Source organism: Crinia signifera, chromosome 2, assembly GCF_055691185.1.
Source record: "Crinia signifera chromosome 2, ASM5569118v1, whole genome shotgun sequence".
Lineage (NCBI taxonomy): Eukaryota > Metazoa > Chordata > Amphibia > Anura > Myobatrachidae > Crinia > Crinia signifera.
Window position 1 is genome coordinate 66,458,371 of NC_139218.1, and position 27,150 is coordinate 66,485,520.

Below are 27,150 nucleotides of genomic sequence, written 5' to 3' on the forward strand. Positions count from 1 at the left end.
ATATATATCCTATGTAAGATGTTGAACTGTATCTGCTGTACCCGCATTGAATTGGTAGCATTTTTAGGAACGGACATGGCCACTCCCCAGCTTATCTCATCCAACTAAGGAATATCCTCCATCCATTTAGACCGGACAAGCTCTAGTTCCTCTACTTGTGGGTATGAGTGGAGGAATTCATACAGTTTGGACAAACGTTTACCCTTACTCAGTTGTTTAAGAAACTTTTACATGGGGACTCTTCAATACTCAACAATTTACCCTTACTATATTGGGTTAGGGCACTTCGCATTTGGAGATATCTAAAGATGTATGCGCCTTTACTCTTCTATCGTCAAGATTTCCCCCTGCTGCTTTTCAGTATTGTTACTCCCTGCTAGGCATGACCACACTCCAATATTTCAAGTACTAGCATTGTTCATATTTTCACTCTTGCAGAGTCCACCAAATCCTTTTCTGGATCCACTCATTTCCCTCCACCTCTATTACTTCTGTTACATAATACCCTCTTGAATCTCATATCTCATGAGCAAGGCCCTATCTCTTATTTCCTCACTTTCTTCAAACAGTTTTCCTTTTTGCTAGTTGTGTCTTCTTATGTACAATACACTAGTTCCAGGCATTCTCCTACTGGAGTGAATTAGCATCTGGGAAATGTTCTATCTGCATCTCAAGGGCCTGGTTCACATTTCCAATCACGTTAATCTTGGCCATGCTATTGATATCAGATGAATACCCGTCCAGTTTATCTTCAGTGCTGAAAAGTTGCTCCAGAAAATGTTGTCCATACATCCATCCAAATTCTATTTATCATTTTTCTAGCACCTTCATGAAGATAAGAACTAGAATCTGATGAAGGGGGATATAGGCAACATCTTTACTTCTATAAACCCACTCTTTAGTAAATATACCCCCAAGACTACTTTGGGGAACTGGACTGTAAAGGGGTATTCTGAAGGGGTGCTAAGTTCAAATGGGCATGTCAATTGAAATTGTTGAGTTTGCAGAGCTGTGCCTATATGTACATGTTTTCAGATACATATTTTACTAGTACCCCTTTCACATCGTAAAGCCAGGTCAGACCCAGGACCGCAATTCTGGGTCCGATCCGGGTCCGGAGCTTTCCCATTAAACCCGGGACACCTGTTATAGAGGGTTTAACCCTTATTATAACCCGGGTCAAAGTATCGGGTTGGTCAACCTGGGTTACAAGCTGTGGTGCTTTTACCACGCACCTTGACCTGGGTCCATACATCACCAACCCGGCAATAACCTGAGGTGCGGTGTAAAAGGGGTATTGCATTGGGATGGTGCACACTGGTAATAATAATGGCAATGATGTTAAAAATACAGGTTTGTGCTGTCCAGATAAAGAAATATGTTCAACTGTGAGCAAAAGCATTTAGGGGGTTATTCTGATTCACTCGGAAAGGCACAATAACTCTCTAATAGACAAAACCATATGCACTGCAGGTGGGGCGGATGTAACATGTGCAGAGAGATTTAGATTTGGATGGGGGGTGTACTTCAAACTGATATCTATATTGCAGTGTAAAAAGAAAGCAGCCAGTATTTACCATGCACAAAAACAATAAAACACCCAAATCTAACTCTATCTGCACACGTTACATCTGCCCCACCTGCAGTGCATATGGTTTTGTCCATTAGAGAGTGATTGTGCCTTTCTGAGTGAATCAGAATAATCCCCTTAGACCTGTGCATGCAGTGAGTGAGCATTCCACTGTGGATTGCTCTCTCTATGTCAATATCCACATCACATTATCTATGAAAAAGTGTATTCCCAGGTTGTGAAACCCTGTAACACCAACTCTTACTCAAGCATATCCATGATAAAGCATAGAGGACTCACATACTCTCTCAACACATTCATTTAGCCTAAAATGTATCATTACCAGACCTTAGGTGTAAAATGATAAATGAGCACTGACACTTGCATTGTCCCTTGCTTGCTCCTTACAGGTTGCTGCTGGGGTTCATGATTGTTACAGCCTTCCTCTCCATGTGGATCAGTAATACAGCCACAACAGCCATGATGATACCAATAGCTCAGGCTGTACTGGAACAACTTTACAGCTCTGAAGATAAATTGGAAGAGTTTTCATCTGAAACCAATAGCACAAACAAGAGCGTCGGACACCTGAATGGGAATGTGAACAAGGCCCTTGAGATGCAGGAAAACCATTTCACAGATGCTAACTCACCCAAACAGGAGACTACAGGTACTGTAGGTTATGAGGTCATTAAAATGTGTCTAAATTCCATTGTAGGTATCTTACATCTCTACCATATGCGCTCAGGGTAGGTAGAGCCTCACCTGTTATATTCTAGTGTTCTCCAGTATTTTTAATATGAAATTGATTAGAATAATACAAAGAAGACTCTTATAACTTATATATGGCTGCACCATGATATAATGGCCTACCATAAGAACCTGTGGGTTCATATACTGTATGAGTGTGCAGTGGCAAACGCAACATTTCTAGAGAGGGGTTTCCAAATACAGTCCACAATCTCCCACTCTGTAGAACCGAGTAACAACCCTGGACATTAATGTAAATATTTGTCTTTTTATACACTGGATTCTGTTTGGAATGGGTGAATGATCATTATCGTCACTAGGACCCTAGTCACCTTGTTACACCATATGTGCACAGCGGATACAGCATGTGTATATTTGCATAGGTGCCTTACAGAATTGGCCTGGGAATGGGAAAGATGGGACAAACATAGTGTTGGCTCACTGTAGTTACACTTATTACCTTGCATCTCTGCTGGAATACCCACCAGGTTTAAGTTTATCAACCATTTTTGTAATATGCTGGTTTTATTTTCTGAGGTCTAATGCCCCTGGCTTCATGGGCCTATTGTCACCTATACCAATACCCTAAAGTATGATACCTAATGCCTTGGGTCTATTGCCCACCTACAATGGTTCTCATAAGGAAAGGGGTCTGAATGCTCAGGGCCTCAAACCTATGATGGGCATCCTAAGTGCAGGGGAAAAATGCCCTGGACTCTGTTCCTAATGGAACAACAAATAGAGTCTTTGTGCTTCACTGAGGTGCTGCTGAGTGCCTGCAGTACCACCACCTGCCAATCGATACAATAAAATACAGAAAGATGGGAACCCGCGCTTCCTATTGGGATCAGTCCAATCTAGGAGCTCCAGCAGGCTCTTGTATCCAGAGAGAGTGGGTGTTTAGTAGATTACGTGTTTCACCGCCTCCTAGTTGGTATCAGAGGCTTCTTCAGATTGTGGGTCTGAAGAAGCCGCTGATACCGACTAGGAGGCGGTGAAACGCGTAATGTATTAAATACCCACTCTCTCTGGATACAAGAGCCTGCTGGAGCTCCCTGCCTGTCAACCTTGGGCAAACAACGGTTTCTTAAACATCTCCCAGGACCTACAGAATACATTCAGGGCTCCCGCACCTTACCACACATGGGAAGATATACCTAACTGGGTCCCAGTGTGAACTTTCATCAGGTCTTGCCAGACCTAAAGTAAGAGACTATTGTGTTCTCATATTTTATTTTTATCCTATTTTTTATTTTTTTATTATACATATTTTTTGAATCTTTGAGCTTTTATTTTTTTTACAACTAATCAATACTAACAGCGCCTGTTCTCTACGGAATCAAGTCTAATATACAAAACTTTTTAACATCAAAAGAATTACTTTTTAATATATACCTCCAGGCATACAGTACACTGTTTTTATACTAAAAAGCTGCTAAATTTTACTAACCAATTGAGAATATATATGTAATAAATTTTTATGTGTTAAATTTGTTTGTCATATTTTTAAACACTGGCCACTGACTTGAAATGTATGTATCATAAATACTAGTTTTTTAAACTAGTATTTATCTTTGTATTTTATGTCTGTCTGTAAACTAAGGGATTGAGCTATTCCCTTTTATAGAGACGCGGCAGGAGTGTACCAAATACTATTATTCAGGTTTCTCTGTATAGCGCAAGTAAACTTTGTCTTTAAGTTAAATAACCATCTATTTTTATTTTATTTTGATGCCTGTTGGTAAATTAACCAATTGTCCTCCTTTAGGGAGAAAAGTCCTTCTTTTGTAAGCTCTGTCCTGCCTCGAAAAGTGTCCTCCTTTATTGCCCTTAACAACACTGCTGCGGTGGCAGCTTCCGCGATTAGACTTCTCGGATGGTAAAGTGCTGTTGCTTTCTCGGGCTCAGACAGTAGCTTCTGCACATGTGCAGAAGCACTGTACATAATATAATAGCCATGTGGGACCTGCTGCACAAACCAGCCCACCCACAGCAGCAGCTCCCTGTGGCTCTGAGTCCATACACCAGCTAGCTTTGCAGCACGCCCAGCCCAGACCCTGTCTCGGAGGAGGTAAGAGACAGTTCAAAGCACAGTGAACATATTGGAATTGGAAATGGGGGCAGCATAGAATGGGGAAAATGGGGGGGAAGCGATCTCAGTGCTGATATGTGTAAAAATGTTTTCAATGGGGATGTACAAAGTGGAGATGGCTTTTATTTTCCACTGACTGGGTTGTAGGCCACGTCCCCTTGCTGACAGGTCACGCCCCCAAATTCTGGGCGCGCCTGCACCGTGCGTTGATGTCTCTCCTGCAGGAGATTAGAAGTTGGGTGGTATACGTTACTGGGGGCCAAAAGCATATGCTTGCACCTGGGCCTACGAGTCACTAGTTCCGCCACTGCCCACCAACATGATACCCTCCAACATGACCCATTCCATTAGGTACAAAATGCTCTGTTCCTGGACTTCCCTGACAGTGGCAGTTGCAGAGGTGGGGCTGCAGCACAGTCCAATATTCAAAAAGGGGAGCCACCCCAACCATCACTGTCCTGTACTCACTGACAGTTGATGTGACCCCCCTCTTTGAATATTGGACTCTGCTGGAGCCTAACCTCCAGGAACAGAGCATTTTGTACCTAATTATATGGGTCATGTTGGAGGGTATGCTATTTTGGTTTGCTCCTTATTCTTTTATTTACATTTTTTTCTTCAATTTATTTGTGTCCTCCTTTTCATTGTAAAAAAGTTGGTCACCTTACTGATGGAGATGATTTGAAAAAATGTTACGGGATACTTTTGTTTGAAAACGTGTTTTCCATAAAGCTCCAAAAATGATAAAGACAAAAAGTAGTTAATTAATGCAGCACAATGATGTCTTCAAAGACAGTTTTGATCACAAGCATTTCCTGCTACAGTCACTGGGAAAAGCAGAATATAGGTGTGTGTGTGTGTGGGGGGGGGGGGGGGGGGGTACTTGAATTACACAGTATTACTCAATTGGTATTTAAAAAATCTGTTATCTGATGGTGCAAGATGAATAATGAAACTACACAGAGATTTGTCCTCTTACCAATCATATCAGGCCGCAACCCATCTGGAGTCTGCTCACACCCCTTAAGCATTTCCTTGGTGTGCCCATGTCTGACTCTGCTGCTTGTTGATAATCTGAATGATCTAAACTAGGTACAAAGAGTGTAATAGTGATGAGATATTACACTTCTTGTCTGTGAGAACTATATTTAAAGTATATAGTCTTGAAGTTCTGTATATTGTCATTGTAGCATCCATCCATATGTAAAATTAATGTTTTGATTTTTATATAGGTGTGAAAGTATGTGTAATTGATCTAGAGGATGACAAAGTGAAGAAGGAGAAACAAGCTCTAAGGCTACAGAAGCACCTCAAACTATGCAAGGGCATGAGCCTCTGTGTGTGCTATTCTGCCAGCATTGGGGGCATTGCAACATTGACTGGCACTACACCCAACCTTGTCTTGAAAGGACAGATAGATGAGTAAGTACTTACTGTAGCTTTCAATGAGAGCATTTTATCTATTATTATTTAATTCTTAACAGTTTCTTACATAGCACAGCAAATTCCATTGTGTTATGAGTAGTGGTGAATTTCCCATTTGGTAAATGGGGCATGTGCCTAGGGGCACCACTTTTTGCTGGGTGGCACTAGGATGCTTGTGTTGGTATGGTTAGACTGTAATCTACCAGTAACTGCAAAATATTTCCACTACACTGTGGCATATGCGATTTTTAATGGAGTGCATATGAGTAGGACTACCCATGTAATCTCTTCTACTAATACCCCTTTCACGCCTGGCAATTACCTGGCATTTTTGAGTGCCAGGTAATTTTGCCAGGTGCACCCTGACCCCAATTCACACCAGAAGCAGATTACTGGGTTAAAGATTTTCAACCCTGGAATTTGCTGAAAAACTCAGGTTTTTTTGTGGTGTGAAAGGGGTCAACACGGGTCTTAAATCCAGACACTCCAACCCTGGTCAAGAGCAGGATCGAAGTGATGGGATTTAAGACCCAAAGAAGTTATTCAGCAAATTTCAGGGTTGAAAAGCTTTAACCTGGTAATTTGCTTCTGGTGTGAAAGGGGTCTTAGTAAATATGTATACATACTGTAACTTAATATAACAAAAGTCATAGTTTATTTTTTTATTCTATTAAATTGACCATCACATGACCAAAACCAAGAAATTACTCTGTGCCCCTCCCCCTTAGACGAATGTTTAATATTTTATTACAATAATGCAGACCACCCAACAAGTCTTCAATCAGGTACAAAATGTTCTGGTCCTGACCATACCTCTTAATTTATGATTGCTGTTGCCTGTGTTGAGCTAGTTAATTGATTTGAATAAAAACACATACATTGTTCCCCACAAGAAAATAACACACACATTGTTCCCCACATGAATAACATGCACATAAAAAAAATAAAAATAAAAAAGCACATTGGCTCCTAAAAAAAAAAACTGCGATCCTACAGACAAAACAAACACATTAGTCTCCACAGAAAAAAAATTTCACCTGCTCCTTTAGTAAAAAAATAAACAAACAAAAAGTAAGCCCCCACAGAAAAGTAAAATAAAATAATTTGGAACCACATTTTTGTTTTGCACCCATTCGTACCCATTACGGGCAGGAACCCCTGGTTGGCTAATTTCCAAACAGACAAATTCGTCCAAGTTACCATTTTTATGAATGGCAAACTCAACCGAATTTAGCTGTAGGAATGAGTAGACCATCGATAGAACTCGGCTGCAAATGGCCATAGAGTTCAGTCAGATAGTCTAATTTACAAACATTTGTAAGGCTGAATTCGTCCGTAAATTCAGCTAAAAATATGAATGTAAAATGCGATAGATATTGCATCCATATTTGCTGATGCTTCTCTGTGTAAAATAAATAAAAAAATAAATAGAAGTATATAAAAAAGTATAAACAGCCCCAGGCTCTTTGTGCTGGTCCTGGTTTCTGAAACACAGGGCAACAAATGATTTGAGTGCCCCTGTATTTCAAAAACTAGGACCGGGCTCTTGGACCTGTCCTGGTTACTAAAATATAGGTGATAAAAAGAGTAGGGGTCCCCTGTATTTTTATAACCAACACCGGGCTTCGCTGTATTTTTATAACCAACACCGGGCTTCATTAGCCATCATGGTAATGGCACAGCAGGGTGACCCTTTTTATATAATCTCCCCCGGTAATTTACTACTGTGGCTGGTCAGCCCTGGGGGAGTAGGGACCCCCACAATAAAGGGGTCTCCTTCCCCAGGCAACCCCCCATCCAGGTTTGAAGGTGGTGGGTGCTGGGTTGATAGTCCATAGTAAAGAGAATAAAATAATTGGGTTTTGCTGAGGAAACCTAGTCCTAGCAAGTTTGCCCCTCATGCAGGGATTTGGAGAACTTGGAGACTTGCGGGGCATTAATGGGCCCACTGGACCAAATAAAAAAAAAAAAACACCTAACAAAGTATAACTTTATTTAAATACATACAGTACATTATACATACATAGATACATACATACATACTCACCTATCTTGACCCCATAGGTTCATCCTCTTCTCCTCTAGAAATCCATGATGGACCTGTGTAAATTATACTTACCACCTCTAGTGTATATCGCATCCTCTTTAATCCAAGTAGGCATCCAGGGGTAAAATAATGCAAAATACAAGAACCAGCAGACATGAAGAGTTGCATGTTTACACATGCAGCTCCTCACCAAGAATGAGGGGAATCTCACTGAAGTTAGTCAATGAGAATCTTCTCAGCCTATCAGGAGCGAGTGATATTTGACATGTGCATCTACAGTATGACTGGTTCTCATCATAGACCTCCATGTTAAGACTTTAACATAGACATCTATGGTAGGAACCGGCGAATCAGCCTGACTGCAAAGTCAATTGGGGTCAACCAAAAAGGTCCAAGAGCTCGGTGCTGGTTTTTGAAATTCAAGGGGACCACAATCATTTATTTCTGAAACCAGGACCATCTCAAGGGGCTGGGTCTGGTTATGATTGTGGGGGAAACCCCACGACATTTTATTAATTTTTTCTTATTTTTACACATTGACTGATCTATGCGATGCTTTAGGGTCGGCCCTATTTGGCAACTTATCAGCCAAATATGAATGACTTACTCATTGGCAAATATAAATGATGAGAACTCGGCAGCTAGGTAAAATACATCCGATCATGGCCGAAGCCATTTGTACACATTCATACAGCAGTCTGGCCACAATCAGCTAGCTTAGTAAATTTCCCCCAATGAGTTAGTTTAATTCAATGGGACAATGTCATTTATCTTACATTTTATGCAGCTATTTTCTCAGTTGCAGTGTTTTAACCAATGTTATAATGCAAAACAATCATTAATATTTTGGTTCTCTTTTATTGACTTAATTATTGACATCTTGCATTGCAGGCTGTTCCCTGATAACAACAATGTCATCAATTTTGCTTCATGGTTTGGTTTTGCCTTTCCTACCATGATAGTGTTGCTTGCTTTTGCATGGATTTGGTTGCAGATCATATTCTTGGGAATTAAGTAAGTCTATGGATGGTATAATAGTTAGCTTTAATGCCTGAGCGCTGAGGTCACAGACTCCATTCCTATCATTGTCCTAGCAGTGTGGAGTTTTCCTGTGCTTGCATGGGTTTTCTCCTGATACTCTGATTCCTTCCATACTCCCGCACATGATGATTGGCAGACTAGATTTCTATGAAGGAATCTTTATCTGTGAAGCACCCAAAATAATTTGACATTGAGATTGTAGTAATAAAGATAATAATCAATGTACTGTATAGTATTTTGTTGTACAAAGTTCTTAATACCGAATCATACTTATCTACTCTGTGTGTATATATATATATATATATATATATATATATATATATATATATATATATATATATATATATATATATATATATAGTCCAATAACAAGGTGGCACCCAGAGGCTTATAACCAAGCAAAACGTGTATATAAATGGTGATCAACATTTCGGGAAGAGTTTCCCCTTCATCAGGATCCCTCAACTCTCCCCGAAACGTTGATCACCATTTATATACACGTTTTGCTTGGTCATAAGCCTCTGAGTGCCGCCTTGTTATTGGACTGTGCTACTGAGGGGCCATCACCCGTAAGGAGGGCACCGGAGCCATTTACCCCTTGGGGGACAGCGGGAGTGCCGAGGACCAATACAAGAGTGTGTGTGTGTATATGTATATATATATATATATATATATATATATATATATATATACACAAAATATGTAAAATCTATCCTTACCAACCAGACTGTTCTGCTTTACTTCTAGCTTCAGAAAGAATTTTGGCTGTGGTGATAACCCAGAACAGAAGGCTAAGGAGAAGCGTGCATACAATGTCATCTCTTCTGAGCACAAGAAGCTGGGTTCTATGAGCTTCGCAGAGATCTGTGTTCTGGTTTTATTTGTCCTGTTAGTTCTCTTGTGGTTCTCAAGGGAACCAGGCTTCATGCCAGGCTGGGCAACTATCAGCTTTAACAAGCAAGGAAAAGAGTAAGTGTGTGTATGAGGCACTGTTGTTACAGATTATGGAGTTAGAGATTTAAATATCCTTAGTTATTATAGTGTCAACAATAGAGTTAAAATAGGATCATACAGCAATGATAACTAACATATAATTATGTTAAATCTAAAAATTTAATTTTAAAATATATGTTTTCCTTCAATGCATCCATTAGAAGCATAAATAATACGTTGCTGTATTTCAAAAGAAGGCACTCATCAATATTCTGTAGATAAAGAAAAAAAGGTATAATTATTACCATTGTTAGTGCCATGCTGTTCCATTACCCAGCTAGAAGCCATACAGGACAAGTGGGCATTTCAGTGTGTTCCTTGCACCTTTCTCATCAAAGTGCTACTGACTCCCTGAAATAACAGCAATCTCCCTCTCTCCCTCATTAGTCTAGCAATCTCCCTCATTTCACCTAGCCCACATTACACTGTTACATTTTTGGGGGAAAAAAGGAATGAGAGATAGATACATTTACATTGAATCATCAGCACCATTTCCCAGCACTTTACCAAGTATAGTAGCTCTTACCAACTGCTTTGGGGATCACCTACATTTGGATATAAGTAATTTTACAACATTCCTCTCAGATGTAGCAGTACACACCCACGCTTCTAGGTGCCACGTTCACAATCTCTTTATCTCTTTCCACAATCTCTCCATATATGGAACTAGACACTCCCTTTGGGTGGAGCATGACACACCCACTGCAAATTCTACTGCCAACTATAATCTCCCTGAAACTAGTATTCAAAAGTAGGCAAGTTTGTGCTTATATTGTTGCTTACTGTATCTAAGCACGTAAAAATGTACTTTCTAATTTTCAGGTATGTTACAGATGCCACAGTTGCTGTATTTATATCTCTCATGCTGTTTCTATTCCCTTCTGAATTTCCCTCATTTAAGCCCAAAGACCCTGAAGGTAAGCAGGCAGGTAAGCAGTGCTATGTGATTGTGGCTAGTGTCAGGTGGGCCATGGATGTAAATTCATAATCCACTAAATAGAAGGAGGTGCCACCCTACCCCCTTATGCATGCATTGTAGCAAAGCCACCCCCCATCTCCCTGTGTTTCTCCAGCTCCAGCCACCCTGTGTCTCTCCACATCCAAGCAGCCCTCTTCTATTTCTCTTGCCTCTCTTCTGTCTCTTCAGCCAGTCCCTTTTTTCCTCTCCAACCAGACCCCTTAGTCTCACATGCAGAACTGTGTGGCATCATGACATACTGTCAAAACATATAAAAACTTACACCAATGGATCCACACGGAAACTCCTACTATACCTTGGAATAATATGGAATGGGTGGAGACAACTCTCCAAAAATAAGAATGCACAGAAAAATAATTTCAGATATGGGAGGGTTTTATTGATTCTTTATCAAATGACCTCAAAACACAGATTTAGAAATGGTTTCATTCTCTTTGGCCCTTATTCTGGTTGACTCCTTGCAAGTCCACCAAGCCCCCCCCCCCCCCCCCACACACACACCTGAACTCCACAGGCATGCAAATGGATTATTTGCATGCCTTATGTGTGGGAGAGAAGTCCGATGGTTGGTGACCATTAAATTGTTTGCCTGTGCAGAGTGCAGTTATAAAGCCAGGTCAGAGCCTTGAAGGGGAGTGATTGGAAGGGTCCTAACTCTAGGCTTGGGCATAGTCTTCAGACCTGCTTGTCACGGCAGTAGGCTCTTGTCAAATTGCCCAAAAAGGGCATCTGCTTAAATGACTGCTGCACTTTTACACATGCACACACACACACACACACACACAAACAAACATCATATATATATATATATATATATATATATATATATATATATATATTAGGTGCAATTACCACTTATATAAAACAAAGGTTTTTTATTAAAACATGAACAACGGATAGAGTTATGTATCACACAAGGCGGCTCACAGTTGCTGCAAGTTGAACAGCATAAGTCGGTGCACAACACACTGAATATGTAGGACCAAGGTCCTCCAGTGAAGATCTCGTCCTCTTCATCCGATGTAGTCCAGGTCTTCTTTAAAAACAAAATGCGTCTATTGCCGCCGGTACCCGTCTGACGAACTAACCGGAGGCGGCCAATAGAATCATTCGGAGGAGAACATGTGGTGCAGATGCACACTCCATATTATTAATCATATCAATCAATAACAGAGGTTCTTGGTATATCAATTGGCCAAGAAATATTTGCCCACCAACCAGCTTCACGGTAACCTCATTTCTGGTGGGTCCCTAATACTAAGTTTGGATCTGGGGCGCAGAACCCCAAAAAGGCCAGCATAAGCAAGTCACCCCAGGGCAGCACACAAGTGAAAAAACTAAGCTAGAAGTGTGTTAATAAGAAGGTAGCAGGAGCTAGAGGTTAAAATGTGTAGTGCTAGAGAAAGTATAATATTAGTGAAAATTAAATAGTGCTAAATAAATGTTAGGGTGTGCCACCCCGAAAGCAACTCGGTTACACCAATCCGAGGGGAGCCGCGCCCCAAATCCATCCCCAAGACTAGCAATAAGTGTCAATTTTAGGTCTTACCTTCATTGTGCCTACAGTTTGCAGTCTGTGGCTACCAGGGACCAAGCTGGTGAAATAATATTCAGATCAGGTGGGCGGGGTGCTACTCTAAGTTGAAGGAGTCCCAACCTTCAGGTGTACAGGTGTACACAATTTTAGCTTATGTGGGGGGGGGGAATCTTAGAATGCACACCCAGTATACATGAGGTGCTATCATGCTGGGACTTGTAGTTCTGCAAAGAAAAACATGTGGTGCAGATGCACACTCCATATTATTAATCATATCAATCAATAACAGAGGTTCTTGGTATATCAATTGGCCAAGAAATATTTGCCCACCAACCAGCTTCACGGTAACCTCATTTCTGGTGGGTCCCTAATACTAAGTTTGGATCTGGGGCGCAGAACCCCAAAAAGGCCAGCATAAGCAAGTCACCCCAGGGCAGCACACAAGTGAAAAAACTAAGCTAGAAGTGTGTTAATAAGAAGGTAGCAGGAGCTAGAGGTTAAAATGTGTAGTGCTAGAGAAAGTATAATATTAGTGAAAATTAAATAGTGCTAAATAAATGTTAGGGTGTGCCACCCCGAAAGCAACTCGGTTACACCAACCCGAGGGGAGCCGCGCCCCAAATCCATCCCCAAGACTAGCAATAAGTGTCAATTTTAGGTCTTACCTTCATTGTGCCTACAGTTTGCAGTCTGTGGCTACCAGGGACCAAGCTGGTGAAATAATATTCAGATCAGGTGGGCGGGGTGCTACTCTAAGTTGAAGGAGTCCCAACCTTCAGGTGTACAGGTGTACACAATTTTAGCTTATGTGGGGGGGGGGGGAATCTTAGAATGCACACCCAGTATACATGAGGTGCTATCATGCTGGGACTTGTAGTTCTGCAAAGAAAAACATGTGGTGCAGATGCACACTCCATATTATTAATCATATCAATCAATAACAGAGGTTCTTGGTATATCAATTGGCCAAGAAATATTTGCCCACCAACCAGCTTCACGGTAACCTCATTTCTGGTGGGTCCCTAATACTAAGTTTGGATCTGGGGCGCAGAACCCCAAAAAGGCCAGCATAAGCAAGTCACCCCAGGGCAGCACACAAGTGAAAAAACTAAGCTAGAAGTGTGTTAATAAGAAGGTAGCAGGAGCTAGAGGTTAAAATGTGTAGTGCTAGAGAAAGTATAATATTAGTGAAAATTAAATAGTGCTAAATAAATGTTAGGGTGTGCCACCCCGAAAGCAACTCGGTTACACCAACCCGAGGGGAGCCGCGCCCCAAATCCATCCCCAAGACTAGCAATAAGTGTCAATTTTAGGTCTTACCTTCATTGTGCCTACAGTTTGCAGTCTGTGGCTACCAGGGACCAAGCTGGTGAAATAATATTCAGATCAGGTGGGCGGGGTGCTACTCTAAGTTGAAGGAGTCCCAACCTTCAGGTGTACAGGTGTACACAATTTTAGCTTATGTGGGGGGGGGGAATCTTAGAATGCACACCCAGTATACATGAGGTGCTATCATGCTGGGACTTGTAGTTCTGCAAAGAAAAACATGTGGTGCAGATGCACACTCCATATTATTAATCATATCAATCAATAACAGAGGTTCTTGGTATATCAATTGGCCAAGAAATATTTGCCCACCAACCAGCTTCACGGTAACCTCATTTCTGGTGGGTCCCTAATACTAAGTTTGGATCTGGGGCGCAGAACCCCAAAAAGGCCAGCATAAGCAAGTCACCCCAGGGCAGCACACAAGTGAAAAAACTAAGCTAGAAGTGTGTTAATAAGAAGGTAGCAGGAGCTAGAGGTTAAAATGTGTAGTGCTAGAGAAAGTATAATATTAGTGAAAATTAAATAGTGCTAAATAAATGTTAGGGTGTGCCACCCCGAAAGCAACTCGGTTACACCAACCCGAGGGGAGCCGCGCCCCAAATCCATCCCCAAGACTAGCAATAAGTGTCAATTTTAGGTCTTACCTTCATTGTGCCTACAGTTTGCAGTCTGTGGCTACCAGGGACCAAGCTGGTGAAATAATATTCAGATCAGGTGGGCGGGGTGCTACTCTAAGTTGAAGGAGTCCCAACCTTCAGGTGTACAGGTGTACACAATTTTAGCTTATGTGGGGGGGGGGGGGGAATCTTAGAATGCACACCCAGTATACATGAGGTGCTATCATGCTGGGACTTGTAGTTCTGCAAAGAAAAACATGTGGTGCAGATGCACACTCCATATTATTAATCATATCAATCAATAACAGAGGTTCTTGGTATATCAATTGGCCAAGAAATATTTGCCCACCAACCAGCTTCACGGTAACCTCATTTCTGGTGGGTCCCTAATACTAAGTTTGGATCTGGGGCGCAGAACCCCAAAAAGGCCAGCATAAGCAAGTCACCCCAGGGCAGCACACAAGTGAAAAAACTAAGCTAGAAGTGTGTTAATAAGAAGGTAGCAGGAGCTAGAGGTTAAAATGTGTAGTGCTAGAGAAAGTATAATATTAGTGAAAATTAAATAGTGCTAAATAAATGTTAGGGTGTGCCACCCCGAAAGCAACTCGGTTACACCAACCCGAGGGGAGCCGCGCCCCAAATCCATCCCCAAGACTAGCAATAAGTGTCAATTTTAGGTCTTACCTTCATTGTGCCTACAGTTTGCAGTCTGTGGCTACCAGGGACCAAGCTGGTGAAATAATATTCAGATCAGGTGGGCGGGGTGCTACTCTAAGTTGAAGGAGTCCCAACCTTCAGGTGTACAGGTGTACACAATTTTAGCTTATGTGGGGGGGGGAATCTTAGAATGCACACCCAGTATACATGAGGTGCTATCATGCTGGGACTTGTAGTTCTGCAAAGAAAAACATGTGGTGCAGATGCACACTCCATATTATTAATCATATCAATCAATAACAGAGGTTCTTGGTATATCAATTGGCCAAGAAATATTTGCCCACCAACCAGCTTCACGGTAACCTCATTTCTGGTGGGTCCCTAATACTAAGTTTGGATCTGGGGCGCAGAACCCCAAAAAGGCCAGCATAAGCAAGTCACCCCAGGGCAGCACACAAGTGAAAAAACTAAGCTAGAAGTGTGTTAATAAGAAGGTAGCAGGAGCTAGAGGTTAAAATGTGTAGTGCTAGAGAAAGTATAATATTAGTGAAAATTAAATAGTGCTAAATAAATGTTAGGGTGTGCCACCCCGAAAGCAACTCGGTTACACCAACCCGAGGGGAGCCGCGCCCCAAATCCATCCCCAAGACTAGCAATAAGTGTCAATTTTAGGTCTTACCTTCATTGTGCCTACAGTTTGCAGTCTGTGGCTACCAGGGACCAAGCTGGTGAAATAATATTCAGATCAGGTGGGCGGGGTGCTACTCTAAGTTGAAGGAGTCCCAACCTTCAGGTGTACAGGTGTACACAATTTTAGCTTATGTGGGGGGGGGGGGGAATCTTAGAATGCACACCCAGTATACATGAGGTGCTATCATGCTGGGACTTGTAGTTCTGCAAAGAAAAACATGTGGTGCAGATGCACACTCCATATTATTAATCATATCAATCAATAACAGAGGTTCTTGGTATATCAATTGGCCAAGAAATATTTGCCCACCAACCAGCTTCACGGTAACCTCATTTCTGGTGGGTCCCTAATGTATGTATACTGGGTGTGCATTCTAAGATTCCCCCCCCCCCTCATTCCGAGGAGAGACGCTGAAGATGGAACATCAGCGTCTCTCCGGTGGTTCTCCAAGTCCCAGCATGTGGGGGAGGCTTGCTGGGACTCATAGTTCCACTGTATAATACAATAGTTTTTCATCTATCTTTTACACAGAATCAGCCCGGTGACCACCGCTCCAGGGTCACCAGGGACAGCACCAGGCTTCAGCTTGGTCAGGTAAGTCCTGGAGGGGGACCCCTGGCCAGGCTGACTGGTCGGTAGGGTTAATGCTTTGGCCACGGGACCTTATATAATAAGTGTCCCCCGGCTGTGGCATTACCCTGCTGGCAGTGGCGTAACTAGATACATGTGGGCCCCATAGCAAAAGTTTGTAAGGGCCTCTATATATCACCTTCTTTCACATTATAACGCTGAAAAATGTATACAGCACATGATACTTTAACAGGAAAAGTGGGCCTCTTTCAGCTCTGGGCCCCATAGCAGCTGCACCCCCTGCACCTATGGTAGTTACGTCCTTGCCTGCTGGCTGGTTGGGTCTGGGACTGTTTCTTAAAATACGGGGGGACCCCACGCCAATTTTTTTTAAACCCCCCCCCCCATCTTTACTATTGGTTAAACGGGTTTTTAAACGGAAGTGTGAATGTGACAAAAACGGCTTTTAAACGGTAAATTAACCGTTTAAAAGCTACAATGGGAAAGGGTCTTTATGGCTCTTAACCGTTTAAAAAAACATTTTAAATAATGGGTCATTACCCGTTTAGGCAGTGGGAAAGCGGTATCAGACTGTTAGTCTAATACATTTCAACCTTTCTGCGGGAGATACTTTGTAGTAGTTTGTTACATAAGGACTAGGACAAAGACCAGATCATTTCTGGAACAAACACAGTTTATATTTATTTAATTAAAAAGGAGATATGGGCCCCAACGTGCGCCAACCAGATATAATATAAAAGTGTAAAACATTTAATATCTATTTTTTGTATTGCATGCACTATATATTGTATATGATATTATATTGTGAATAGTAATGTGTAATGTTTTGTACTATTGTCTTGATTTATGTTTATGTGTACATGTACAGATGGATCCGGGCTCTTCTTTGCAGGGGATGGCGATGGCGACGCCATCCCCCATCCCCCGCCATCTGTTTTTGCGAAAGGGGACGCGCGCGCACGAGATGCGGGCGCGTCCCCTTCCGACGGCTTCCCCCGGGTCACCGCCGGCTTGTCAGTGGTCACCCGGGGTCCCCACCGCCTCCCCGCACCCCCCCCTAAACCTGTCCGTCTCCCTGAAGCGGTGACCGACAGGTTTCCGTCCCCCCGGCGCACGGACACTAAAACGTGCGTGCGCATGAGACACACGCGCGTCGCAGTCAGATGGCGAGCCGGGCTGCTGGCGGATCGCCAGCGGTGACGTTCTGGCGATTTGCCAGCAAAGAAGAGCCCGGCCCCATCTGTAGATTAAACATTATACTTACCGTGTTGTAGGTGGGCTGTTTGATTCCTTAGGTTGGTCCGCTGCTCCTACTGTATATAGGATAAAATAAAAAGAGATAAGTAGGGTTAGAACATATAGTTGACAATTATCCAAACTACCATTTAATACTCAGTACAAATATTAGATATTATAGAAAGTGCCTCCACCCTAGTTGAGTTGATTTTATCTAATCAATGTACTTGGGAAACACCAAGTACACTGATTGGATAAAATCAACTCAACTTGGGTGGAGGCACTTTTAGTGTAACCATTACAGAAAAAAAAGGGGTGTGAGGTTACACACATATATATATATATATATATATATATATATATATATATATATATATATATACACTCTTTTTGATCAAAATGTGTGCCTTTCATATGTTATGTAATATATACTAGGACAGAAAATAAAGGCGTTTGTACCACCACCGCTTCTGGACTGGAAGACTGTAAACCAGAAAATGCCATGGAACATTGTCTTCCTGCTGGGTGGAGGCTTTGCTCTCGCTAAAGGCAGTGAGGTATGGTAAGACTTTAGTCATTTCATTCATAATATTAATGTGAGGAATTTAGTGGAAGTGTCCTGTCACCTATGTACAGCCACTGTGGGGGAAGAACCAGGGTTTATCTTATGTCTCAGTGATGTAGTGATAGCTCATGTCCAGTAGTGCAAGTAAAAAAAATGTATTAGTGGTACTGTGCTGCGCACTGAAGGGTGCTCAGGGTGTGCTCAGGGCGTGGCCATATGATACAAGGGGGAGTGGCTACATGACAAAAGGGATAACCAAATTTACAGCCCCTTAACCTGCTAATTATTTAATCCCCCTAAAAATGTTGAGTTTTAGGGACTATATTGCATTATCCAGAACTTCTGAGAAAATAGACCCTCTACCTATATGTACACAAAAACGTACATATACCAGTACACGCACCACCGTGATACATTACATTAGACACAGCCCCCTTCCCCATATCACACCCAGTACATGTGACCGGTGGACGGCATGCCCATAATCAGAAACCCGGCAGAAGCTGGGTAAGTATACTAAACCTCTCCCCCACTGCACCATAGGACATTATACACAGTCACCCCACCCCCTCATATAACATCCAGTACACACAGCACTACAGTACATTATACAGAGCCACCCATCCCCATATTACACCCAGCACATTATACACATCCCCTTTAACATCCTGTACACAGAGCACTTTAGCATATTAGACACAGCTCCCCCCATAATACACCCAGTAACACATTATACACAGTCCACCTCTCCCAAGTACACAGATCACTATAGCACATTCGAGACAGCACACCCCCATCACCATGTTACACCCAGTAACAGATTATACACAGCAGGGCCGTTTCTAGACAATTTAGTTCCCAGGGCAAAGAAATAAAAATGCCCCCCCCCCCCCAATATATAACATGGTACAGAAGAAATCGCGCAGGGGGTGTGGTTTATTTGTCAAAAGGGGCGTGGCTTAATATAAGGGGCTTGGTCTAGCAGGACAACAATTACCTTACATCTCACTTTTGCGACCTGCATGACCAGACATTGGTTACCGCAGGAATTGTCATTGTCCTCCCGCACTTAAGTTGGCCAGCTGAAGGCCACACAGTGACCTAGTACACCTCACAGATCAAGGCCAATGACAGCCTACTTAAATCATTATACACTATTTATCCGTGATTCCAATAACACATTACGCAGCACACTGTGATGACAATTACACCTTATGTTGCACACCATGACGACAATTACACATTATGTCGCACACCGTGATGACAATTACACAATATGTCGCACATCATGATGCCCATTAGAGCCCACACTGTGATGCCCGTTACACTCCACACTGTGATGGCAATTACGCAATACTCATCACACCGTAACGCCTATTACACATTCGGTACTTGTGTAATATCTGGGCGCCCGATTTTTTCATTGTATTGCATCGCATCGCATGCAATATAGTGGCATACAATTCATGCGATGCGATTTTTCATTGTAAAGACCCAATTTTTAATTGTATAGTCACCCATGGGTGATTTCATACCCCCACTATCAAACTCCGCATGGAGTTGATCTTATATAGTGTGGAGAGCGCAGCGAGCCACCGAGCCGGAAGCGTGGCGAGTGCAGCGAGCCCCGCGAGGGGACGCAGAATACATGTAAAGTAATCCGCGTCCGCTCGCCACACTACAGTATATAAAATCAACTCCATGCGTAGTTGGATAGTGGGGGTATGAAATCACCCATGGTTGTCTATACAATGAAAAATCGGGTCTTTACAATGAAAAATCGCATCACATCGCATGCAATGAAAAAAATTGGGCGCCCAGATAATACACAAGTACCACACATTCTGCCCCACGCACCGCTGCCGCCGTTTACTAATATGCCCCCACAGTGCCAGATATGCCCCCACAGTGCCATATATATATGCCCCCACAGTGGCAGATACGCACCCACATTGCCACACATATGCACCCACAGTGCCACACATATGCCCCCACAGTGCCAAATATGCCCCCACAGTGCCACATATATGCCCCCACAGTACCACACATATATGCCCCCACAGTGACAAATATTCCCCCAGTGCCACAGATATGCCCCCACAGTGGCAGATTTGCCCTCACAGTGCCACACATATGCCCCCACAGTGACAGCTATGCACCCACAGTGCCAAATTTGCCCCCACAGTGCCATACATATATGCACCCACAGTGCCAAATATGCCCCCACAGTGCCACAGATATGCCCCCACAGTGCCATACATATATGCCCCCACAGTGGCAGATATGCCCCCACAGTGCCACACATATATGCCCCCACAGTGCCATACATATATGCCCCCACAGTGGCAGATATGCCCCCACAGTGCCACACATATATGCCCCCACAGTGCCACAGATACGCCCCTACAGTGCCACACATATGCCCGCACAACTCACTGTCTGTGCCTCAGCCGCTGCTGCGCTGCTGCTGCGCTGCTGCTGCGTTGCTGCTGCTGATTCCCTGGGGACTCGGAGGGGAGGGGAGCAGAGCACACATCACGCGCCTCGCCTTCACAGTGTGTGCCTGAGCCGTCAGCCATTCATAGCTCGCGGGCTGGCTCCTGATTGGCTGCAGCCCGCGAGCTCTGATTGGCTGACAGCCAAGTGAGCGAGGGGATGGAGAAACGCGATGCGCTCCCCTCCCCTCCCCTGGGAAATTAAACAGCTGTGGCGACGCGGACGGGGAGAGGGGGCAAAGGCGGCGCAGGGGGGAGCTGCCAGGCCCCCCGGCTGTTTAACAGAGGCTGACAAGCTGTGCGGCGCCCCGGGCTGCTGCACGGCTTGTCCGCCTCTAAAAATGGCCCTGATACACAGCCCCCTCCCCCAAGTACACAGAGAACCATAGCACATTATACATAGCACCCCTTATCCCCATATTACACCCAGTAGTACCACATTATGCACATCCCCCCTCCCTCAGTACATAGAGCACTCACCAAACATTGTTTCTTCTTCCTGGCAGACAGCAGGCCCCAGGGCAGTGTGGTGAGGAGCAGACAGCATATTGCAGGCAGAGGAGCAGGGAGAGCAGGGCTATGCATGGATCCCTCTCAGTGTGGTGGGAAGTGCTAGCTGCCTGCTCTCTGTTCTCCAGATGTTCCCCTGACTGCAGGCACTGCACAGAGCTGGCCACCACAGGGTTTTGGGTAGTGGTGGCCTGCTCTGATGTCTTCCCTGCATGCCCCACCCCCCAACATTTCTGGATGCTGGCACAATATGTTTTCAAGGAACATCGTATCACCCCGTACCGCCACCCTAGCACCACTGCTCATGTCTCAATGTAAAATATAGGGTTAGGCTGCAGGAAGGAATGGTTAGGCTGCAGGAAGAGAGGTTTAGGTTTAGGATTACTATTACAGTTAGTTTATTTGCTAGTTTCTGTCAGGATTTTGACAGTCAAAAATGCAGGTGTTGGTATTCTAAAGGTCCATACACACTGGGCGACTATGCCCAGCGTGTATGGACAGCGATGACCGCTGTCATCGCTGTGTTAAAAGCCGCTCAGTGCATACACACTGAACAGCTTTACCCCTGCCCGGCACCAACGGAGGGGGGGAGGACGGTGTTGCATAGTGGAGCGCTATGCAAAGCCATCCTGAAAGCCACTCATCTGCTGGTATAACCAGCAGATGAACGACTTTCCCGGCAATGTTGCGGGAGCGCACAGCAGTGCTCACCACTCATCGCCGGGCCATACACACTGGGCGGCTTTGAGCTGAAAGCCAGCTCAAACCTGCTGTTTTGAGCGACTTTCAGCTCAAAGTCGCCCAGTTTGTATGGGCCTTTACTGCCAGCATTCTAATTGCCGATATCCCAAACACAACCCTAAAACTCCTCTTCAGTGCTCCTCCGTTTTCATAATTATTATTAGAATTAGTATGTATACAGACTACAGTCACAAATCAAACATGTAATTTTTATGTAAGTAGAATTTATTTGATTGAAGGAAACTATATGTACTTTTTTTCATATCTACAAGGAATCTGGACTATCAAGATGGCTTGGAGAGAAACTCACTCCCCTGGAGAGTATACCCCCAGCAGCTATAGCCTTGGTGCTGTGCTTGCTGGTCGCTACGTTCACAGAATGCACCAGTAATGTGGCCACCACTACACTTTTCCTACCCATCCTGGCATCCATGGTAAGAGATCTGTGAAGCATCATGACCAACATATGTTTTAGAGTATTGAATGAGGATTGTATACGGTACCTCAAAGTATGACATGCAGTTATCGTGTACAGTATGGCGCAATTAGCACTCACAGACAGCTATAGTACATGGGCGTAGCTAGAACTTTGTGCAACATATTGAAAAGGCCACTGTCTCAATGTCTCTAGAGAGACACCTCTCCACGGCAATTGTATGACCCACAATAGTGACCTGGTACATTTCTACTACAATGTCCCCTTATCATTATAATATAAACTATCTCCAGAAGGATATAAATACATTAGAGACTGTACAAAGAAGAGCAACTAAAATGGTGCATGGCCTACATCACAAAACGTACCAGGAAAGACTAAAAGATCTTAATATGTATACTTTAGAGCAGAGAAGGGAAAGGGGGGACATGATAGAAACTTTCAAATATATCAAGGGTTTTAACAAGGTACAGGTGGGAGACATTCTTCACAGGAAGAGGAGCAACAGAACACGAGGACATGCACTGAAACTAGAGGGAGGAAGATTCAGGGGAAATGCGAGGAAGAATTTTTTCACAGAAAGAGTAGTAGATAAGTGGAATAGCCTCCCAACAGAGGTGGTAGACGCAAATACAGTAGTACAATTTAAACATGCTTGGGATAAGCATATTGATATCCTTACATAAAAATAAGGATCAAATATGGTTTGAGGTAACATGTTTAAAAAAAGGGGCAGACTAGATGGGCCAAATGGTTCTTATCTGCCGTCAAATTCTATGTTTCTATGTAACACACACTTCTCACTGAAAACAGAAGTCACCCAATTCAGGCTGGGCAACGGGTCAGACCCGACTGCTTACTAACCAAATCCAGGCCATTAGTATGCAACTACTGTGTATCTGTGTATCTCTTGGGTGCAAGGCCCACTAAGCCCCTGGGTCCTGTAGTAATGGTACACCTTGTATCAACTATAGCTAGAACCATGGTAAGGTACACTACATCCATACATATCTCGATTTTATTATTATTATTTATTTTTTTAGATTACTCAGGATCGTTATTAAATTACCATTTAATTATTTTATGTGTATTACACAAAACAAATTGGGTGTCACAACTGGGGATTGGTGGACCCAGGCGGTTAGCAATGTTAGTTGAATACCAATGGAAAGAGTACACGGATGCAATAGGATAAGATGAAGTAACTTTATTCACACAATGGTAATGACGGTACAGGTGAATACTTGAGAAAGGCTGAAAATAAGAAACAGATTAAATACTTGAGATGAGGTTGTAGACTGTAGCTGTAACAGACTGTGGCTTTGAGGCAGAAAAACTGAAGACTGACTTTAACGCTGAGGGAATGAAGAACTGTGGCAATGAAGACTGTAGAAACATGAATGCGGCTTTAAGGCTATAGAAGGACACTGCGGCTTCAACCGGAGAAATACAGCAGACTGTGGGATGAAGCAGGTAGTGGAGTATGGGTGACTTGAACCGGAGAATGACCAGAGGACTGGACCGGAGACACTGGAGGAAAACAGCCGACTGTGGGATGAAGCAGGCAGTGGAGCATGTACACAGTCGGGGGGCAGGAACAGGTGAGGCCTGCAGACTGGGAGGCACTGGAAACCTGCAAGCTCATGCAGCATCAGAGCTGATGAGCGATGATGCACAAGCAATGACTGCTAGCTGAGCTGGGAACTTAACCCCCCTGGGTTGCACTGATTGGATAGCATGGCAAAAGGAAACATGTTAGAACTGGAAAGGATTCAGAATGGAGCAATCAATGTGTAGTATGAAACTTGCATGATTCCACCTAGCAGGTAACTGAAGAGTTAATGGCAGCAGAAGCTCTCACAAAGCTAGGAATTCCACAGGTGTTTATTAGTAGCAATGCACAGTCTCTTAGGAAACATGATTGCAGGCTAGCTGCAGCAGGCTGGACTACATAAAAACTGGAGAGCAGACATGACAGGACAGGTGTACAGGATCTAGTCAGGATTGTGGCTTGATTTAGAATTAAACATATGTCTATTTGGGCTTTGAGAAAATGCATACCTCCCAACTTCTGTCCGTATGAAATAGGGACACTCGCGCGGCTTCGTCCGAAAAGGGGCCGGGGCGTATGCAAATGAGGGCGCGGCTTTTGCTAATTAGCCACGACCTCATTTTCATACGAGAATAGACGCTGTGCGCATGTGCACAGCGTCTATTCTACTAGATTGGGGGTCTCCCAACTGCCACCCCCCGCAGCGGGACAATGCCTGCCGCGGGTGGGACAGCGGGACAGGACCCGAAAATCGGGACTGTCCCTCTAAAATCGTGACAGTTGGGAGGTATGGAAAATGTGATTTGTACAGAGATGATTGCATTGTTTATCTGTTTGTGACTTTCGATCTGAATGTGCACACAAAGTTACTTACACCCAGTATATATACAAGTGTCCCAGTCACATTGTGGTGCAACAAAGATGAATTTTTGGCAAAAGGCGCCCTACGTTAGCAGAGTTTTGCGAGACCTGGTGCCTAGTGGATCACCCACATCTGGCATCTCATGCTACATGGCTTATTTAGGCTAGATTTAGGGGGACACACGTGTATGTCCTGCATAACCCAAAATTACACTTCATGTAGGTATGAGCAACACTTGTTTCTATAATAACATTTGTCTTTCTTATCCCCCCAGGCAAAAGCTATACATCAGAACCCATTATACATCATGCTGCCATGTACCCTCTCTGCCTCCTTTGCATTCATGTTACCGGTGGCCACACCTCCTAATGCCATAGCCTTTTCATATGGGCAGCTCAAGGTGGTTGATATGGTAAGTTTGTGATCACCTTTTTATCTGTAGCTTTCTGAATTCTATACCTAGGAAATGGCATGCCTATTGTCCATGCTGTAGTAAGGCTGCAGAAGTGAAGTACAAATAACTTAATCCTCGTGGAGGGGCCCAGTGGGTCCCCTCCTATCTATGGGAGTTATTCAGAGCAGATTGCTGTTGTGTGATTTTGCAAGGCGATCAATTATGGCTGCGCAAGTAGAAGGATTGTCGTCTGCATGCGTGGGGCTAAACAGCAACAAAATATAACGATAACTTTTTCACAATCATCTTGCAACTTGACTGACAGGAAGCCGGCATTTGTGGTTGGCAACCGGACATATTCTGGGAGTGCCAGGAAAAATGCAAGCATGCCCAAGTGTTTTTAGGGAGGTACTGTGATGTCAGCTCCAACCTACACCTTCATAACAAAAATGAATGTAGTGGGATACTGTGTATCCCAATAAGGGCGCCTGGGGATGAGTGGCTGTGCCAAGCTGCAGTATGATATTGTTGGGTGTCACTCCTACTAAAATGTAAGCAAGTAAAAATAAGGGTTTTACTGCGCTAAAGGTAGTGATGCAACAGGTGTCTTATTCAGAAATTTATAATAACATTTTATTTTAAAATAATCATAAAACTTATCGGATTACAAATAATTCATAATTATTTGGTGGGTAGAAAAAACTGGTAGTGAGTAGATTGTCAGCATTTGTTATTTATAGTCTCCCAATGATGTCCAAGTGGATTCCAGTGGAGTGTCCGTTCCTTAGTGTTGCTTCCCTGTATTGGTTCCAAAAGGCAGCAATTTTTGGATATTAGTGGACTCTGAGGAGAAATGGCACTCTCCTGCCATGTGAGAACCTGGTTGTTTGAGGGTTCCTTCTCATGCAGGCTTGTGTTGGTCCATTATAGATGGCTGTACATGAGTATGAGGATGGGAAGCTGGTCCGGTCACTCAATGGTAATACAGGTGGAATGTCCAAATGGATGGGTGTTAAAGATTGGTCACTAATCACTCACTACCAGTTTTTTTACCCACCAAATAATTATGAGTTATTTGTAATTCGATAAGTTTTATGATTATTTAATTTTTTTTTAATGTATGAATAAGACACCTGTTGCATCATTACCTTTAGCGCAGTTAAACCCTTATTTTTACTTGCTCCAACCTTGACCTGTCTGACTCTGTTGCACAGTTGTTGAAGGGTCAGAATTACGCACACTTGCACAGACTGGAAAATCATTAGATGATGAGTGAGTTGCGTATAGATTTGCAGCCGGAAGGCGATCACAGATATTTTTGAAAGTCATTTGCAGACCTGCACAGGGCGGGATTACACTTTGGAGGTGGCGGCTTCCTGGTTGCAGGCCTCTGCAAACTTTCACAGCAGCTATCAGGTCTGAATCAGGCCCTATATCTGGACCACTGCTGCCATAGGACCACCTTACTAATAGCCTTGGCCTAACCCACATAGCAATGAGTGTTTTTCATTTACATGACATTTGACTTGACCAATCGTTCCCTACCATATATTTTAGACTGAGTTTTACAATGAAGTACCTGGTTATACATACATGTAAAATTACTGTATTTTCTGGACAGTGTGATATATTGTGCAGTATAGAATAGAATGCATCCAAATTGTAAGTGCAAGTGGACTCTAAATGGTAAAAAGAATGGTCTCCATGGGGTTTATTCTAGTTCATTCTTTCTGACAAAATCCTTCTTAGATGGACAAAACCATGTGCACTGCAGGGGGGCAGATGTAACATGTGCAGAGAGAATTCGATTTGGGTGAGTTATTTTGTTTCTGTGCAGGGAAAATACTGACTGCATAATTTTACACTTCAATATAGATCTCACTTTGAAGAAAAACCCCACCCAAATCTAATTCTCTCTGCACAAGTTACATCTGCCCCACCCGCAGTGCACATGGTTTTGTCCATCTAAGAAGGATTTTGTCAGAAAGAATGGACTAGAATAACCCCCCATGTCCAATGAGTAAAGTCCATTTGTAATAC

At 43.3% G+C, this 27,150-nt stretch overlaps 1 protein-coding gene across 4 annotated transcripts in view; it reads left to right on the forward strand.

Annotated features, from left to right (window-relative positions):
* Positions 1-27,150, forward strand: part of LOC146059772 (solute carrier family 13 member 2-like) — a 43,099-nt gene that overhangs the window by 15,345 nt on the left and 604 nt on the right. The window contains exons 3-12 of one of the 4 annotated variants that reach the window (XM_083172275.1): positions 1,981-2,170; positions 4,679-4,703; positions 5,684-5,834; positions 8,776-8,898; positions 9,673-9,894; positions 10,741-10,835; positions 11,837-11,853; positions 18,005-18,112; positions 22,139-22,300; positions 24,991-25,128. In XM_083172275.1, coding sequence (XP_083028401.1) covers positions 1,981-2,170; positions 4,679-4,703; positions 5,684-5,834; positions 8,776-8,898; positions 9,673-9,894; positions 10,741-10,835; positions 11,837-11,853; positions 18,005-18,112; positions 22,139-22,300; positions 24,991-25,128 — 1,231 coding nt within the window. Of the gene's footprint in view, positions 1-1,980; positions 2,250-4,678; positions 4,704-5,671; positions 5,835-8,775; positions 8,899-9,672; positions 9,895-10,740; positions 10,844-11,836; positions 11,854-17,995; positions 18,113-22,138; positions 22,301-24,990; positions 25,129-27,150 lie in introns of all 4 variants that reach the window. The other 3 variants (XM_083172277.1, XM_083172276.1, XM_083172274.1) reach the window with 3 other exon arrangements.